At 36.8% G+C, this 20,859-nt stretch overlaps 1 protein-coding gene across 1 annotated transcript in view; it reads right to left on the bottom strand.

Annotated features, from left to right (window-relative positions):
- The window catches only part of csmd3b (CUB and Sushi multiple domains 3b), a 538,328-nt gene that overhangs the window by 458,098 nt on the left and 59,371 nt on the right, over positions 1-20,859 (bottom strand). Inside the window, exon 2 of the mRNA XM_063013213.1 lies at positions 4,690-4,912. Within this exon, the coding sequence (XP_062869283.1) occupies positions 4,690-4,912 (223 nt within the window). The remainder of the gene's footprint in view (positions 1-4,689; positions 4,913-20,859) is intronic.

The following is a 20,859-nucleotide window of genomic DNA, read 5'->3' as shown; positions in this document are numbered from 1 at the left end:
ACACGTCTATAAAAAATTTGTATTTTGGTGATGATAGCTACAAATGTTTAAATTAATTAAAATTTGAAGACTGCCTAGTACATTATCATTTTTTATTCAAATCATTCACTGACCACTTGTGCCAAAATCATGGGGGCTTTGTAATCATGGTTTGTTTGTTTATTGAGATTTTAACGTCATGTTTTACACTTTGGTTACATTCAGGACAGGAACGGTAGTTACTCATTACACAAGGTTCATCACTTCTCAAGGTTATATCAAACAGTCATGGACAATTTAGTGTCTCCAATTCACCTCACTTGCATGTCTTTGGACTGTGGGAGGAAACCGGAGCACCCGGAGGAAACCCACGCAGACACGGGGAGAACATGCAAACTCCATACAGAAAGGACCCGGACCTCCCCACCTGGGGATCGAACCCAGGACCTTCTTGCTGTAAGGCGACAGTGCTACCCACTTAGCCACAGTGCTGCCCGTGTAATCATGGTAAAGACCACACCCATCAGCATGGTATTCCATCATATTGACCAGGAGATCAGTCAGTATTGATTTGCTGTGACCCTGCCCATGAGGGGGGCACAAACCAAGCAAGCGAAATGCCTCAAAACAGAAGAACCAATAAATACTGTAGGGGCTACTCATACAGGCATGTACTGTTCTGTTGGAGTATGCAAAACACTCGCCCACTTGTCGATCATATGGAACGCAACTAAAATACAAACCATTGGAACACTATTTGTAACTAAAGCTGCTGTCATTTGTGTCTTGATAGGGGTCAAACGGGCCTGGTTAATATTTGTACAAATGTACAGTTTGACGCCTGTCTATACATATACAAGAGTGCAATTTATACATTTATTACAGAACATGTATTTTTCAGTCATATATTTCATTCACTAACAATTGAATCATAGGTTACAATTAGGGCTGTCAAACGATTAAATTTTTTAATCGCGATTAATCTCAGAATTTCATATAGTTAATCGCGATTAATCGCATTAAAAAAAATCTGTGTAAATGTTATAGAAAACAAGGATTTTTAAGTGAAATGTTACAATTAAAATGGTGAACACATTTTATGCTAAATGTACTGATGTTAAAAACTGCTGGGACAAGAGAAAACTGTAAGGGAGTTTTATTCACTCACATATTAGGCAGTAAATGTCAGATTGTAGGTTAGAATTTCTCCATCAGCAAACACTGTAGATCAGCGGTGCTTTAGATGGGATAAGGCGTAGTTATTGTAACAGACTTTTCTGTGGTTGTATCGTGACAATGGTTTGATGGACGTTTCTACACGAAGTGAGTGTGTTTTGACCCTTTGGGGCTTCCATAGTTCATGAACTAACGTGCTTGACTCAGCTTTCCGGTATTCGGTACAGAAGAAGAAGTTAATTAAGTGTAATAAAGTGTTCTGCTCCCGACAACTTGTGAATATAGCGTGTATTTATTTCTTTATTAAGCAAGTACATCACTACGACGATCGGTTACATTATGTTAACAAACCGCAAATGAAAAACGGTGGCAAGTCCGACATTAAAATGTTTGTTCTACCAGTCAAGTGTCAACATGAACTAGAATTTGCGTTAACGGCACTATTTTTTGTAATCGCGTTAAATTGAGGTCGCGTTAATGCGTTATTATCGCGTTAACTTCGACAGCCCTAGTTACAATACAAGCAATAATGCCATTTTAAAAGAAAACATGTAGCACTTGGCAAACATGAACAAGCAACATTAGCGAAAAGGAAAAGCAGTTAAAAGAGAAAGCTAACTGACAGGTATAAATGCCACTTAAAGGGTTGCTAAATGCCTCTATATGCTCCAGTGTCAGCATGAGCATATGTCAACAATAATGTTGTAATATTACAATTTTGTAAGCTTCAAACAGCTTGAATTCATGAAAGTGCTGCCATTTCCAACTTTTGTCAAAGTTCAATGTGCAAAAATGCTCAGCTCAATATATAAATCTGAAAAATATGGAACCATGAGCCATGAAACGTCCATCAAAACTTTGCACTGTCAAATAACAGCCAATAAATGTGAAGCTTTTACAGAATAAGGTGCACTCTGTGGTGTGATACAACTTTTAATATTCTTAAATGAATTTGGCCTGATACACAATGCTAAAATTATTCAAATGTGGATAAATGAACACCAGGATGAAAATTTTTGTCTCTCTACTCAACATCTTTAAACAACTTCAAACCTTTTTAAGGTTCTAAAGCATAGACTGCATAGTAGATATTTACTTGCATTATCTTTTAAAGAAATATTTTCAAAATAGTCAAACTTTGCTCCTGAATCTGATTTTTTTTATTTTGTTCAGCTTGTGTAATAAAACAAAATGTATATAAATGCATATATCATGTATATAAAGGAAAAGGTCATTTCCAATACTACAGGAAAGATTTCCAGAGGAAACACCAACAGAAAGAATTATGGAAATTTGGACAGAAGGATTAAGAGACAAAATGAAACAGAGACAGAGAGGTAGAGAGGGGGATAAAGAAAGAGGACTCGAGAGACTTGTGGAGTGGCAAACTGCATGCTGGTTAACAGCTGGAAGCTGACAAGCATGTGCAACTACGCCACAAGCTGGGCGCCAAATCCCAGGAGGCCCCCATGAGGTGACCCCAACCCAGCTTTCTTCCACTGCAGGGTATAAAACATGCTGCAACACGCAAAATTACAATCACAGGTGAAAGCAACAAATACAGTAAGCCTCCCTCCAATGTTAATCCCTGTCTGTGAAGTAGTATCTTTGACAACACTGGTACACTTAATGGATGAGTCTGGGAATAGTGTAGTCTCCATTTCTGTTTGGCTTCTTTTTTTTCTGCTTTACTACTCAAGCTCAAGAAGAAAAAACACCTAAATTCACAGACAGGTAAGAAATGTAACCAACATATAGTGTCTTGTTAAGGTTTTGAGCCATTAGAAGCCGCCAAAACTGTATAAGGTCACTAAGCAGTTTTACACATCCTTTTTGGGACTTTGTAGTATCTTTCAATCAAGTACCAATTTAAATAAAAGTATCCTTACACAGTGCACAAGTTTTCACTGGAGTCTGCAGTGAAAGTTTTGATTTGGCATTCTATTCTTGTGACGGTGCAAAGTAAGATCAGTGGGAGATCAGACTTGAGCTGCAGGAGATCCAGGAAGATGGAAGTCCAATACCAGCTCACAGTCTCAGAAGTTCTCCTTGTGATAGTAACATTGACATGAGGTCAAAACATGACTTTAAAGTTGCTTATCAGTGGTTCTGGGTAGTGTTTTTGAAGTTCATACATCTAGGTGTAAAGGATGCTGATTGGTCAAGGAGTGCCCAGGTGTGTTCTGGATGGAATTCCATCAACCATATCTACACACTTTTTACATAGACAGATGAAAGCAGTATCGGAAATACATCCAGATTACAAAAATGTGACATGATGTACACTTTTAAATGACAATACTACATATTGCATTTCCTCTACATTCAGATAAACTGAGAAGTTAAACAATGATAAAATATGCTATTACATTCAACACAAAGCACATAGTTTTATCAATGTCCTGTTAATTAGGCTAAATAAAGGAAAGTGTATTTTAGGTATATTTTCTATTTTCCAGAAAACTTTTTTAACTTGTTTAACTTGTTCTGGAATGTTGAAATCATTAACTTTATGGCAGGACAAGCTTAGGATGAACTGGTTGTAAAACTAAAAATGGAAATGTTAGAAACTATGTGTTGACCCATAGTTCCTAAAATTGTACCTGTTATTATCTGTTATCTGTATGGAGGCCATATATTTTCCATAATTGTTATACTCCATTTATTGACATCAAGAGGTATGGAGATGGAGCACACTTGAAGGGACCATTGGGAATATAACTTTAAACGTAAAGCTTTCTCTATAAGTGTGTTCATACAATGCAAATAAAATTCCATCACACTCATCAGATCACAGTTTTGTCATTGTATAATTTACATAAACACTCACATACTTATTGAAAATATGGAACACTAATGAAATACCAGCCAGCTGAGCAATCTTACTAGTCAGTGTCAACTGGGCCTGCTCAGTGTATGTTTTGAAAGTTAAATTACTAAAATGTGTGTCTGGTGACCAATCATATTCCTGAAAGACCAATATCATAAATATCTGCTTTTGCAACCATATGGCAAAGGACTGAAGTCTACTTGTTCAAGGTACATTTCCCACCAATTAGTCCTGCTTAAACAGATTCAATCTTTTACATATCTCTTCTGACTTTACTTCAGTTTAATTATCCTAAACGATTCTTGGAAATGCATTAAAGCATTTAGGCTGCAACACATCTTATTTTAACACATTATACTTTACACTGAATTTCCTCCTACAGCGTTAACTGATTTAAAGAGCATGGCACAGTAGGATAGTCCCAGGCAAGAACAGAAAAACTGCAAAGCACTTTTCATATTCTCTGTTCATGGCCCAGTTAGCACCAAACACATCATGCAGCAAATTCAACTCTACTTTCTGTTCATAAATCTGCATTTTATTTCTGCAGCAGACATAAAGAAAAAAATGACTCAAGGTGATTCTCAAAGTCAAATGAAATTGATTATCACAATGCTTCACTAAATGCAGAACGACTAACAGTGAAGTCATCAAATATTTGAAAATGAACAATCTGTTGACATTACTCCACAAGCAGTACTCACCTCGTCCTGAAGTTAGCTGGATGAGGATGTCCATCATAGAGGGATAAAAAATCATATTCCTCCTCCACTGCGAATGATTGAAAGACTATTTGAATGCGGTTGCCTTCCTCTGCTACAATAACCCAAGTACAGTTCGCCCCATTAGGGTAACCATAAGGAAAACCAGGGCTTTCAATGGTCCCATTCCTGCCTTTTAATGTCCCACCACATGTGTATATGAAACCTGAAAGCAGAAAGAGAGAAACAAAATATAAATGTTTAGTTTTAAAAAAACAAATAAAGCAGGCCAGTATTCTACAGATGCGCAGAAACCTACATCCAAAAAGATCTTTGTTAAATAGTGCAATTTGAATGTCTGCAAATAACCAAATCAAGTGCGCCACTTTACCAAACCAAACTTTGTTTTAACCTAGCCAAAAAACTAAAACTAATATAAACAAAAGTATGTGGACACCTTATCATGAGCTTGTTAAACATTTCATTTCAAAACCTTGTGCATTAATATGATGGTTCCCAACAACCTCTTTACAGTTAAAACAGCTTTCACTGGGAGGGCTTTGAACAGGATTTTTAAGCATGTTTTGCTCAATTAAAGGCACTGATGTTAAAAAGTCTGCATCCCAATTTACATTTATGTTCAAACAAAGTGTGTTTTATTGGTTTCAGCATCCTTTTCTCCCAGTTTGTTTGTAGTACAAACAACAAATCATTAAGGTGTGTTCCCTGATCCTTGCACAGGTGTTAATTACAAATTATAAGATATCATGTTGCATGTAACTTAGCTAATTCTACGATTATAAGAAGTATAGATTTTTTTGTTTTGTTTTAGTACATACATTCAGTATATGGGTCAATTTCACCTTTGGTGCAACTGAAAATGACAGCAGGTGCAATGGAGAGGCAACAGCAAGACATCCCCTAAAAAAGGAATGCTTTTGCAGGTGGTGGCAACAGACATTTACTCTCTTCTACTCCTTCCTGACTGATTTTGCATTTTGTTACTGTCCTTGTCACTGCTGCTAGCATGAGGCTGTACAAGAACGTTTGTGTGTCTTCCAGCACAGTCTCAATAGCATGGAGGAGATACAGGGAAACAGGTCGTTACACAAGGCTTGCTGGACAGGACTGTAAAGGGGCATCAACCCCGCAGCAGGACCAGTATCTGCTCCTTTGTGCAAGTATGAACAGGAGGAGCACTGCCAGAGTCCTACAAAATGACCTATTAAGAGCTACTGGTGTGCATGTTTCTGATCAAACTGTCACAAACAAACTCCATGAGGGTGGCATGAGGGCCCAGCATTCTTTAGTGGTACCTGTGCTCACAGCACAGCACTATAAAGCTTAGTTGGAATTCACCAATCTTTATAAATATTAATATAATTGATTTTCTAAATTTTCTGTATCATTCAACAGATAAATACATTTTTTCTATTTTATTAATGCATTTTCTCCCATTTTCTCCCAATTTAGCAGTCAGTTTGTCTTCTGCTGCTGGGGGATCCCCGATTGCAGTGGAGGTGGGTATATTGCTGCTCAGACCTCCTCCGACCCACACGCAGCCCTTAGCGACCCCTTTTTCACCCATGCACTCTGCACAGGCGCCTCTCTATCTGCCAATCAGGGTCCTTACACAGCATTTGAAGACCCCACCCACATAGTCCGGTCATCCAGCCCTAGCAGAACCATGTCTGCTGCAGACACTGACAATTGTGCCCGCTAGATGGCGCCCAGCTGACCGGTGACAACGCCGAGTTTCGAACAGAGGAGTTCAGAATCTTGGCGCTGGTGTGCTAGCAGAATATTCCACTGTGCCACCTGGGTGCCTATCAAATAAATACTACTACTCTACAAAGTAGATTTTGCTTTGAGTTATAAAATCCTTATTTTCTTTGGGGGAGGGGTTGAATATTTCTGATTGCAACTGTTTAATTTGGATTAAAAAAAAACATGTTTCAGTACAACGTGACATCATTCACATTAAAGAGGGTGTGGTAATACGCTGTACAGCACCGTGCTTGCAAGCTTTCAAACAGTGCAGTGTACGCACAGTGACCTCACCGTCTGTTAATAACCCAAATAAATCACATGGCTGGCTGCATCACCAAATGAGGAAGCTGCTTCCTTTGTATATCTGCATGAAGCTACGAGAGCAGCAACATGACTTAGGTAATTAAGAAATGATTAAACATTTTCTTTTTGATAATAGATGAGCAGATACAAATACAATACAAATTTTTTTTTAAAAGCATCATTGCTGATCTGTTGATAACATCAGTCTGTGCATGTTGTACAATAAGCAGTGTTAAAATGTTAAAGCTGTCATTTCTGGTATTGGGTTTCTATTTTTTTTTTTTACATGTTATATGTTAGTTAACTTGTAACAAATATCAAAGAATTGTTGAGATTTTGTTAAGCAAGACCAGCCCTATAAAGCCATTTTTTATTTTCATTCCATGCACGTAGGCTGTATTTAATCCTACTATTATGCGATGTACTTCTGGTCTGAGGCTCAATACAGGCAGCAAAACTGTGACATCAAACACATTATTTCTTTCACCTTCTTTATTATAGCTACAGAAGTAAAGTAAATCACAGAGTTTAGTGTTAAGCTCTATTCCACTGAGAACCCAGTAGTAAGAAAAAAGCTTAAAGCAGTGATGTAAAGTTTGAGATAAATGTATTAGACTGTCTTTAGTCATTCACCTCATAAAGACGCTGACACTCATCCATAAAGCATCGCACGACTCACACCCGTGACATTATACAACCCTAAATCAGAAAAACTTGGGACACCATGGAAAAAGCAAAACAGTGTTTACATTTACTTCAACTTTTATTTCATTGCAGACAGTATAAACCCAATATATTTCATGTTTTGTCTGGTCAACTTCATTATATCTGTCACCTTTTGACATCACCTGTTTAAACTCACATCATTATTTAGTTTTTTACATTATAACTAGCCATAAATTGCCTCCGTCTGAACTTGTTTGGATGTTTTGCAGGTCTGAAATGCAGTAATGGATGTATATTAACAAATAAAAGGCAGTTGATCTGACAAAATATGAAATATCTAGGGTTTTGAAAATAAAAGCTAAAATAAATAAAAGAAACACTGCATTTTTTTTATTTGCATTTTTCATACTTTTCCAACTTTTTTTTCTGATTTTGGGTCTTAATAGTGACTTGACATAAGGTTTGAGGGGTGTGAATTGGTGTGAAATTGTTGAGGTAAACACATCAGGACGAAACTCTAAGTAGGAGGCGATCAACGTCAAACTGAAAGAACGGTCTCTAAAGAGAGGGGGAGGTCTGTGACACCACCTGTCACCTACCTACGACACCATTCTGACATTTTAACTTAACCATTTAACATCCATCACAATCTAGACCCCGGTCAGGCCAATCTCATACTGTCACAGGTGTGAATCACACACAGCATTCAGACAGCTAAATAATGAAGCGCTTTGGGCACAGGTCTGACCTGAGATAAAAGGCAAACGGAAATAGAATTTGGCTTACTCCCTCTAATAACATATAGTTGTCCATTCAAGAAACAACACAATGAAAATGTTTAATTTAATTACTACTGACCTAACTGTTAATCTATCCATTCATATTCCATATATGTAAATCAATACTTGATACTGTAACAGTCTGTACAACCTGTCTCTTCAGATTACAGTGTTCAAGCATGTAACACTGATGCCCTGCCATATAGCCTTTAATAATTTATACATTCTTGGCTGATTTTTTTTAAACCAAATGCATGCATATTACATTTAAGTTTTATTAAGAACTGCTACAGAAATAAAAACTCTGTACTCCACAACTGACTATTTTTAATTAATCACATAGAAAGCACGTGTTACTTAAAACTTACAAATAATAGACATGATAGTATTTACGCCAAACCATGGCTATGTAAGTTGTGCCAGTGCTGAAAATGGAATGAACTGTGCTGACAGGAAAACAGCTGACTATAAGTTTCTCTCTAAATGAAAACAGTTATAAACCTAAAGAAATATGCAGTAGTAGCCAACTGTTTATTATGATGTCTGGCTTTTTATGTGTACATTTGTATAAATATGTCTCTCACAACACTGTAATAAAATACTGTTTATAAAACGGATAGTTCCAGTCCTAAAATCTGATTGGCTGAGCCGCGTTCGAAGCCGTTGTAAAATCCCCGATAAACGCACACCTATGACCACCTTACATCATTCCATATTAATACGCCACTGAAAAGAAAAAGTTAATGTTATTTTCGCCCACATGTTGCCTAGCAACACTGTTAATCGAACTACCTTGCGTCGCGGAAGAATGCTTTACTGTAAGTTTATACACAATAAATACATTTATGAATTAAACATTGTTGTATTTATTGTATTTTATGTTAACCGCCGTTTTATAAAAGCAATAAGCCACTCGAGACCGTGCGTTACTGCTATGATTTTAGCACGGGGAAAGAAGTTTTAGGCACTCCGCTTCGCGTCGTGCCAAAAACGTCATCCCCGTGCTAAAATCACAGTAACGTGGCTTATTGCTTTATTATGTGTTCTTTCAATTTCACAGACTGTTCTCTTTACTAGTCATCTAGGTGAAGGATAAATGTTCAGAAATATGGCTCTATCCACCAAAAAATAACTTCAAACGCTGTCATTAGGCAAATGTACAAAATGTACATACCAAACCAAACTGAAAATCTGTTTGGATTTAATGTTCCATAAAATAAAAACTCATTTATTGTAAGTAGTTTGTTCCTAAACAGAGTTTAACTTAAGCAGTTGTATTAAAGTATGCCAAATATGGAAGAATTCAGACAAGGTGTTAAATGATCTGTGTAAGGTTCCATTGCTGGGCCAATATATATTAAAAAATGCAGTCTGTGGCTTCATAGATGTCAAAAAAGACATGTGCACAGTCCAGCTTTGGTTTGGTGCACTATTAGTCTACATATTCCCCCACAAGCTATTAGAGTATTCAACTCAAGTCTGAACTGATGGACACACACACAACCCAACCGGGGCGGCACGGTGGCTAGCACTGTCGCCTCACAGCAAGAAGGTCCTGGGTCCATTCTGTGTGAAGTTTGCATGTTCTCCCTGTGTCTGCGAGGGTTTCCCCCAGGAGCTCCAGTTTCCTCCCACAATCCAAAGACATGCAAGTGAAGTGAATTGAAGATTTGACATAAAATTGTCCATGACTGTGTTTGACATTAAACTTGTGAACTGATGAATCTTGTGTATCGAGTAACTACTGTTCTGTCATGAATGTAACCAAAGTGTAAAACATGACTTTAAAATCCTAATAAATAAATAAACAACCCAACTAACACAGTCTTGCTCTCTGGGCTCTGACATCTCACTCAGTGACTGTATTATAACTTGCATTTTGCACACTGTTGCATTTTGCACACTGTTGCATTTTTGCACACGTTTGCATTACAAACCCTGGACTACTGCTATATATCAAAATACATTTAATATTATTTTTCCTCACTTTGCATTTACTCAGTACCATGTACTAGCCAACAACAGACTTGTCTATGGTCCCGTCCCTTCACTTTTTAGGTCCAAAAATGTGCCCTGTATTTATCGTAGTTCTTTGTATTTATACTACTATTTTTTATCTGCAATGTGTATATTGTATCGTTTGCAATTGTGTCCTGTGTTAAAAGGTTCCTGAGGAACATTGTTTTATTTTAATATGTACCTGTATATAGCTGAAATAACAATAAAGCCTATTAAATTTTGAAAGCCTGATTTTACCATTCCAAGTTTTTTTTAATTTGTGTTTTAGATGATTGTCTAGCTGGAACATCCAATTACTCATTTTTTTAGGATTCTGTCCATTTTCTGTCCACTTCTATAAGTTTTACTGGCAGCTACACAACACCAAAGCTTAAACAACCATGCTTGAGAGTGTGTTTAAATGCCATTGTGACCAAATAATTCAGTCTTTGTTTATCTGATCACAAAACTTTCATTCACAAGGCTTTTTCTACATGTGATTGGTGTAATCCGCAAAAAAAGGAAAGGGGCGCTCAGGTGGCACAGCGGTAAAACACGCTAGCAAACCTGGCTGATTGATGGCACCTGAACAGAACCGAAAGATAACCTGGACAGGGTGTGACTCTCCGTACACAAAGCTGATCCACATATGAACTCGCCTCATGCAGGTGTAAAGATGCTGCTGTCGGTTAAAGCACACATTTCAAAGGGGGCATGTGTCAGTCTCGGCTCTCCTCAGTCAGAGTGGAGATCAGCATCAGTAGAGAGGAAGTGTAATGCAATGGAGTGATTGGATACAACTAGACTGGGAAGAAAACTGGGGGGGAAAAAAACCAGGAAATGCTTGTAATGTTACTAGATACTCAACAGACACATATGGGCAATCAAGTCTAATATATTAAATTATTACACATATTCTAAATTGTGACATTTTAAAGTAACCACAAAGGTACATAAGCATTAAATTAAGCTCAATCTGCACCAAAAGGGAAGCAGATCTAATTTAAGTCTCATTCTGTTTATCACTTTGTGGTGCAAAAAAATATATAGTTATGAGCCATGAGTTTTTTTGTTCCTCTGGTCTTTCAGGGGAAAAATGTTCAGAATGATGGTTCTTCCTGCAATAAATAACTTCAGACAGTTTTATTAAAGAGATTTACATAAACCATGTATTACATAAACCTGCTTAAATTTAAATTTTTGGGTACTGCAGCATAAAGCTGCACACAGCAGCATCCAATCAAACTGACCATATTCTGTTTTGTTAAATGCCTGTGTTGTGTTCTTATTCTCCACTTTGTGTGTTAATGCTTGTTTTGCATGTCACTTAACAGATTTGTTCAGCACAAGACATGCACTTTAGGCATGTGTACGAGCTGCTGCCTGCCACTCCTTATCGCTCAGATGCTCCAACATGATTCTCTGTGAAGGCCAACAACACTCCAGGCCCTAATTGCACTAGAAGCTGCCGTGACAAATTAGCACCTACACAGTGTGAAATAAAAGCCCTATTTCTCTTTTACTCATGTATACAAAGCAGTTTGCAATATAACAGTTGAAAAGCTGGCTATAGAAACAAATGAATATGTAGTCTTAATTAAAAATCATATGATATGGAGTGTAACATCTGGAACTAGTTTGAATTCATGTTGAATAGAATAAAGCAACAAAAGTTAGTGTGAGACTGGAGATCCGTCACTTTAGGCTTAACACATTCTGACAGACATAAAAGATGTTAACACTGACAAAAGTAAAACCAGAGGCACAAAAATCTGACCTATATTATAATTAATACTCTTTGAAGCAATAATTTACTTGTTATGGTTACACAATTCATTTCAAATCTATCTGCTTATCTGATGATGATTTAAAAATCATTTCAGATGAGCATCTGTGTAAATGCATTTTCTAAGCTTCAGATTCAGATTCTGGAGATAACATGAGCAGTTCATGTTTGTTTTTCTAAGCTAATGTTTAAGTGTCTATATTTTAGACGTTATTGTTAACAAAATGTTAAAAGAATTCTAAATGAATGTGTATTAACTTTTCTTTTAGCCATACAATAAAACATACTTATAAAACATTTAACATTTTATATCAATAGTAACTTTTAAAACTCTTAAAAGGTACTTAAAAGAAATGCAATAAATGTGTCTTTCTAGTGCTAAATGAGGCAAAGTAATACTAGAAATACACCAATAAAGCAAGACTAACTTACATATGAGGGAGTACAGGGGTGGCTTGATGCAAATCATATATTAAAGGTGCACCAGAAAAGACAAGTTTGATGCAATAACGATTTATTTTTTGTGAAATGAATAAATAAGTAAATAAAGAAAGCTAGGGTGATTTGAGTAAAGCAGCTGTATGCAGGGGGAAACGTAGAGAAGAGGCATAGTCAATGGTAAATTAAGGTCATTCAGAAAATAAGCAATAAACAGCAGTCAAAGACAGTTAGGAAAATGTGAAACAGGGCTTAAGCTGAAAGGTCATTTATCTGTTTACTGGAATTGAAGTGAAAGACTTATTTCAACACCCTCCTAAGGGCCAAGAGCAAAAAATTTCTGAACTCTGAAACAGAACTTTTATTAAGATGACTGAAATGATCACTGTTGAATATTAAGTGAAAAACAGATCAGGGTTACTATGGTTGGTTTGTTTGTTTGTTTGTTTATTAGGATTTTAACGTCATGTTTTACACTTTGGTTACATTCATGACAGGAACGGTAGTTACTCATTACACAAGGTTCATCAGTTCACACAAGGTTATATCGAACACAGTCATGGACAATTTAGTGTCTCTAATTCACCTCACTTGCATGTCTTTGGACTGTGGGAGGAAACCAGAGCACCCGGAGGAAACCCACGTGGACACGGGAAACTATGGTTGGTAAAAAGGAAAACGATTAAATGGAATATCAAATCATTAAAATGACAGTATAAATTTTAGTTATAAAAGGCTACAATTTATAGAAAATAGGTAAATGCATAAACAAAGAAGGGCAGGTTAAAGTTAAAGAGATTATTCAGTAAATAACATCCTAAGAAGTGGTAAAGACAGTGGGCAAGATCAGCAACTGGGATGGAAACACTGATTGGGGTTGACAGGAATGTGGGCAGTAAACTTGTGCCAGATTGAGGGGGATGTTGGGAGCAGCTATAAGGAGAGTGGTCCACAATGAGAACCGACAAGATGCTGCTTGCCAGGAGGCCAAGTAACCCAAAGAAGTCTTGCTGATCAATTGGTTGTATTAATAGCAAAATATGGTAACAGCCTTGCATAGCTGTCAAGTGAACTCAATGTTTCAAAGGTGCAAATGTAAAATAGTCAAAAACAACAAAGCAGATACACTGTATAACAAGTATATGGACACCTAGCTTGTTGGCCATCACCCCCTCCACACACACACACACACACACTTTGTGACTATGACAGACTGCACTCTTCTGGGACGACGTTTCACAAAAAATGTTATTGGCTTAGTCAAAAGAACATTGTGAGGTCAGACACTAATGTAGCACAAGAAAATCTGGCAATCAAAGTTCCAATTCATGTTTGTGGTTCATACTTTAATGTATGAAAAACCTTAAATACACAACGTAAGATGAGCAACTCTGCAGATCATAAGAAAGAACCTTAAAACATTTTAACAGTATTTGTAAAAGTTCACCCTGACCTCATGTAAAGTCACAGCCAGACTGTGTGTGGGTAGTTGTTCAGAAATAAAAGTCAAAGCAAACTTCAGAACACCAAATACAGCAGCAAAGTTTGAGAGGTGTAATTTCAGCCCAGGAGGTGACCCACCTTAATAGGCCAGGGCACAACAAAACTAATAAAAAAGACAAAGATGTCTTTACCTTGGAGAATCTGCAGCTGAAACCCAAAAGGGACCAAAGAATGGCAAACATTGGCAAACAGAATAGGCAGAGACTAGGTCTAACAGTGGTGCAGCTTGGAACTCTAGATGGGAGGATCCAAGAAAGTTATACATTTACATTACATTACATGATTACAGTTTGAACCAGCAACCTTCTGCTTACTAGCCCAGCACCTTAACCACTAAGCTACAACTGCCCTGAAAGTAAAAGGTATTAAATAACAAAGGAGAAGTTTAGATAAATAGGAGAGAAGTTAAACAACTAGGAGATGGTCAACTAGAAAATGTAGGAAAGATTGAACCTGGAAGAGTAGGTTCACAAATACACCAGAGCTGCAAAGACTTTGTAAAAATCTTTGCCTATCCAAGAGCATTGAGTGCAGAGACACAAAGAAAACAGGTGCTCAAAACCAACCGAATTATGCAAATGTAACCCAAAACATTTGTTTTCAATTATGCAATTTTGAATAAAGTCTGCCTAGCATCTCCAATCAGCCTTTAATGGATTTGGTTAGCTCAAGTAGCATGGTTCATGATGATCAGACCAGTCATTAAATAGTCATACCATGTGATAAATTCATATACTAACCAAAAGTATTAGTGGCAAGAATTCACATTGACAAAATAAACAAATGGTTGGCACTGCAGTTGTGTATTGTAGTGATGAGAAATAAAGCACGGACATTGCAACTGACTGTGGTGAAGCCCCAGCGAGATAACTCTAAGTTAAATGACCGCCTTGACCTCAGGAGCAATATTAATGTGGAGATCTAGCAGTCTGGCAGCATTCAACCACTTACTAAGCTGCTCTAGCTACAGAGCTAAAGTATCCACACAAATGCATCCAGAAACAAACAATCTGCCTATATTTAGTATTTATCAGCAGTGTTCTTCTATTTATAAGCCACAAACCGAGTGCACATCTAAAAGAGCTCAGTAAGATGAAATAGTCTGAGGAAGAGCTATTACGATTTTAATGACATATTTGTGCTGAGGAGAAGGTGATCATCAGCTTTGTAGGTTTCATAAATATCCTGCTCACCCAGCTGAATTACTATAGTTATTGGTTTGTATTGCAGAGTGTTAAATGAAACACACCTACACCACAGTGGGAGTAAGCTTAAAGTATGTCAATACAGTGATTCACCAATGTGCTGTAAAAAGAATGAAGGCTTCTTAAACTAAGAGAAAACTCACACAAGCTCATAATGGAGAAATCAGTAGAGAAGTAAAAAAGTTATGTATCCTTTAGGGCTGTCCGGCATTTTTGAACTGATTACTCTGACCTGACCTTTATCAGTTATGTCATTAGACAAACACATTGTGCTGAACCTTAACACACACACACACACACACACACACACAAATACACACAACAAATTGTTAATTCCCTGTCTGTTTTTTTTGTTTATTTATTGGTTTAGCACCATGTCAACACATTGGTTACATTCATGGCAGGATCATAAATTATTTTTTATTTTTTATTTTTAATAAATAAAGGATCAAGTCATAGTCTTCGTGTTCAGTTTTTGTTTTGTCTGTGTGTGTTTTCAGTTCTAAATTCACAAAGAGTTTGAGTACTGTTCCAGCTTTAAATTTGTTGAAGATGTTACAGTCTGTAAATCAGATGTTGTTCTATAATAAACACACAAGTCCTTGGCATTCTTTACTTCAGTAAATAGAACTTGGAAGAATTGTAGAGGTGACGTGATAAGATATAAAATATTACATAAATGAAGTGGTAGGGCTGGGTATCGCCACTAATTTCCTGAATTGATTAGATTCCGATTCACAAGGTCCCGATTCGATTCGATCTTCGATCATCGATTCGATTCAATTTCGATTCAACACATTTAGGCATATTTGAGTTACATTAACAGGTTTTGTTTAAATATGTAAAGATGTTCAGAGAACGAATGTGATAATTGTACAAAGAACACTCATTATTAAAAATATTTGTGTATTTTGTTTACATAAATAATTAATCCAAAACAGAAAACAGTAACATTCATTTTTATTATTATTTTATATGTCTGACACACTACAACATTGTAAATGTAATGTAAACATACACCTGGCTGTTGAACAGCTTATGCCAAGTTTACACTACACGACACTCTGATTAACACCTGGTCGCTGTAATGTTCACACTACACGACTGATCGGCGATGGGGGGTTTTACACTACACCATCTATCACCAGGGGGAATCACAGGCGAGCTTCTATGGTATCCAAAACTACATTTTGTCATGAAAACACACGTGAGAAGTGATGAAAGGTTTAATGATACCACGTCCAAACATGCACATCAACAAGTAGCGAGAGATCAAAGTTTGTGCGCTGATGAAATAAATGAATCTGAGTGGATTTGGCAACACGAGCAGCATGGCTTGTTCTATAGTGAGTTGGAGGTTAATAAATATTTTGTTTTGTAGAGAACGATCAGGTCAGAAATACTGTAAAACTCGCGTGTGCTGATGTATGCTGATAGAAACTATATTGCGCTCCACCACCTGTTTACAACCTCTCCCCTGTGTTTCCCCTCGCTGTTGCTCACATTGATTGAGAGCCGAGTTTTGATCACAGAGCGAACACCGAGTTCCTCCCGAATCCAGCACCGACCCGTCGCCGAGCGAAAATCAGTGCAAAAGGTTGTGTAGTGGTCATAACTTAAGCTTCTGCCATGCTAAACTGATGTGCAGGTCAGATCTCGTTGCATGAAAAAACACTGGCTGGTCACGCGAAATTAAAGGGGTAACAGATTTCCGTGTGCACCGTAAAAAGGGGCGTATTTAAAAGATCGATCTCGCGTTTATATGAATCGATATCGGATCGTTCAAATAAAGATCGATTCGAATCGAAAAATCGATTTTATAAACCCACCCCTACAATACCAACAATAAAACTTTATCCCAGCTGCAAAGCATAGTGGAGGGTGCGTCATGGTTTGAAGCTGCTTTGAGTGCTGGGCCAGGCTACAACCACTAACTCAACATTATATTAAGAGTTTTTGTGTTTTTAAACATGTTTCAGAGACCATATCTAAACCCAACTAAAATGTTGCAGCATTACCCAAAGAGAGCTGCTGATACAAGAAATGGCAGAATAATCTGAAGTTCTTCCTCACCTTTATACAAGCCTCATTAAAAAGTCATACCAGTGTTGACATAATTTTTCAAGCCTGGACTATGAATTTTTTTTACTTTATTATAAAACCATTCAGGCAGAATAGTTAGTGTATATATGTCATCTTTTGTCTATTTTGTCTGAATAACAGTTGAACAAAAAGATTTCTAGTACAATCCAGCCCCTAGAATGCTTGTTAGTAACTGCACTTGTGTTGTGTCTAGTTAATTAGGCGGACAAGCCAGCTCTTTACTGTCAGCAATTAAAACAATGCTGTATGCATTATTTGAGCTCAACATCCAGAGCACACAAGCAGACAGTTTGCTTTCAAGGCCAAGAGTTAAAACTGTGTTGCCTGAGTGCTCACATTCCCTCCCTTCATCTTTCTTTAATTGCCTTTGTGCTTATACCATTCCAAATGTAGTCCTGAGCATCTCCATGATTACTTCAAATGAGCCACAAACCAGCATTGCACTTTGTAATCTTTTGATGTTAATTGTATATGTATGTCTAAGACAAACACTTGTAAGGGGCATGTATATCAAGAAAGTATTTCAACTAGATCTGCAATCGTCAATCTTTGGAACACACATGCTACCATGGTTACAAATTTGAGTTTTCTTTATCATTCAAAACAAGCTTCGGACATAAGGTCACACAGGCTGCTGTGCAAGAAACAAGCCACATAAAAGTTTAGGTTATTTTAGGTTATGCTATGGCCACACGTAGCAAGATGACCTAAAACAGCAGAGACAACAGTTAATCATTTAAAAAAAAAAAAAAAAAAAAAAAAAAAAAAAAAAAAAAAAAATTCTGTTTCAGCAGATTTGTATCATTGGACTGTTGTCTACTTAAAGGGAAATGTTTACTGTGGAAGCACCTCTGTAAGTCGCTCTGGATAAGAGTGTCTGGTAAATGCCGAAAATGTAAATGTGATGTTATACAGTAATAAGAAAGCAATGACTGGCACCAAAATTACATATTACATTACACATTACATATGGCTTAACAACATCTTGTCTGAAACTTGAAGGTACCTTTGATCTCCAGAATAGTGTGCATTTCAAGAAAAACAAATCCACAGCACTAGTACATCTGCACACAAGCATCTAGACAGGGTCAAATGAAACAAAAAAATCTCAAAGAAGGTTAACCAAACCTTTGACTAAAATCATATTACAAAAGACGGTGTATTTAAAGATGAGCTATGAATAGGCTAGGCTGAGCAAGGCAATTTAATCTAGATTTAAAGACATTTATAGAGCTTGCTTTCTAAAATCCTTTGTGACAGTAATGTAACTGGGCAATATTATAACACCACATTTTACTGAGCTGTAACTGATTTCAGACATTAAGAGAAAACCTGAATGGTCTGAACAAAGTGATTAAAATATGCTATATGGCTTTAGAGCAAAATATGTGAGAGCAGTCAATGTGACATTGAACAGTCGGTCAGTGCAAACTGAACAAGACTAAGATACTAAGTTTAGATATTAATTTCCTGGTAATTCAGAACTACTAACTTCTAATCTAATTCAAACCCAGTTTCCGAGAAACTTGGTACATTTTGTAAAACGTGATAAAAGAATCTGTGATGTGTTCATCCTCTTGATCTTTAATTTAACTGCAAAAGTAAAAAGTACAAAGACCAGCCTAATTATACTGTGTAAATACACACTCGAAATAGTTACACTTAAAACAGTCTATATTAAGCTGGTAAATGGTAACAGGTTAGGATATAATAACTGAGTATAAAAGAGGGATCCACTAAAGACTCTAGGCTGACCACTCTGGGCCAACTTTTGTGAGCAAACTGTCAATCAGTTTAAAAAGGACATTTCTCAACACAGGATTGCAAGTAATTTAAATCATTTAACAAACATAATCTAATGATTAGATTTTGGAAAATTATTGGAGAAGTCTCAGTCCATGTAGGGCATGCTACTTTCATAAATACAGCTAAAAACATTGTCACTTAAAACATTTAACTGCTGCATCAAGAAATGCAACCTGAGCCCAAGCTCATCCTTGATGGAACAAAAGGCAGTGGAAACATGTAGCTTAGTCTAATGTTTCAGCTTGTTGTCAGGAAAAAGAAAATACAGTTACGCTGCTAAGGTCGTTTATGAAGCAGGAAAGGGCTAAAATTCCACGTGCAAAATTGCAACAGTTGGTAAATACAAGCAAATTTATAATTTGATGCCTGCAACACACTCAAATACAATTAAATGTGTCAGTGAAAGCAATGGGAATCTTTTCTTTGTAATTTTACCTGACATTAGAACTGCATTCATGTAAAAGAGAATAAAATCGCATATAAAAATGTATGTAGCAGTGGCAAATTTGCATGCATTAAGATTAGACTTCACATTTCTGAGATTATCTAGAGGAACAGGAACAAAAGCATGACTCAGCTCATTTTTGTTCATCTAATGTATCCAAAAATTTTATTTGGGCTTCTATATACGGTATAACCACTACAACACTAACAACAAAAATGACAATTAAATGGCTATCAGGCTGTGGATGTGTGTGTGAACAACAGAAAGACAATAAAAAGATGAATCTGTGATTTAACCACCAAAAGTAGAAAGAAAAATATTTCCAATGTTTTCACTGAACAGCGTCATTGTATTATGTAAATATAAACACATTTTAAATTTGATGACTGCAAAACACTCCAAAAAGTTGGGACAGAGGTGAGTTTACCTGTGTTCCATCACCTTTCCACTATTCCTATTCCTGTTGTTGCATGTGCAGAAAAAAAGCCTGGCATCACCCTGCTGAAATAACCAAAGAACTTTCTAGAAAAAGATGTGACCTTGATAGCATGCATCTCTCTCAAATTTAAAAAAAACTCCTCCTTTTTTAATGGTTCCTTCACACACATGAAAGTCGCCATGGGCTCTGGTGCACCCCCATACCATGACAGATGTTGCAATTTTTTGCTGATAATAGTCTGGACAGCCCTTTTTGTATTTGTAATGGAAAACGATATGTCTGTTGTTTTTGAAGACAAGCTAAAATGTGAACTCCTCTGACCACAGCACATGTTTCCACTGTCTTTCAGTCTATCTGAGATGAGCTTGGATCCGTGTGGCTATATTTACACACGCACAGCAGCATAACAGATTTTCATGCAACGTCATCTGAGGGTTCAAAGGTCATGCACATTCAACAGTGGTTTTGGCCTTGCCTTACACAGACTGAGATTTTCTGGCTTCCCAGAATGTTTTTATTTTTTATTTTATGGTAGACAGTGAAAAACTTATTTACAATTTTCAGATTCAGCCAGTTTCCTACTAGTACTAACTGGCTATGATACAAACCAGACATAATTGGAGACTTCTTGGATGCTTTATTGATTTATTCAGTTAATTTGCAATGAGAACGTTTGATACAAAGTGGACAGTCACAACCCATCACTGCTTGTAAGGGCTGAGCCCTTAATTAAACCCTATTTTATACCCAATCATGATTTCTTCACCTGTTACTAATTCACCTGCTTATTGTGGAATGTTTCACTATAACTTTAGCTTTTTACTTTTTTTGCCTCTGTCCCAACTTTGAGTGTGCTACAGGCATCAAATTCTAAATGTGTTCCATGATACAATGAGATTGATCCGTGAAACAGTGAAAATGTTTCTACTTTC

This window comes from Trichomycterus rosablanca, chromosome 2 (assembly GCF_030014385.1).
Source record: "Trichomycterus rosablanca isolate fTriRos1 chromosome 2, fTriRos1.hap1, whole genome shotgun sequence".
Classification (NCBI taxonomy): domain Eukaryota; kingdom Metazoa; phylum Chordata; class Actinopteri; order Siluriformes; family Trichomycteridae; genus Trichomycterus; species Trichomycterus rosablanca.
This window is presented reverse-complemented; position numbering and strand designations above follow the sequence as displayed.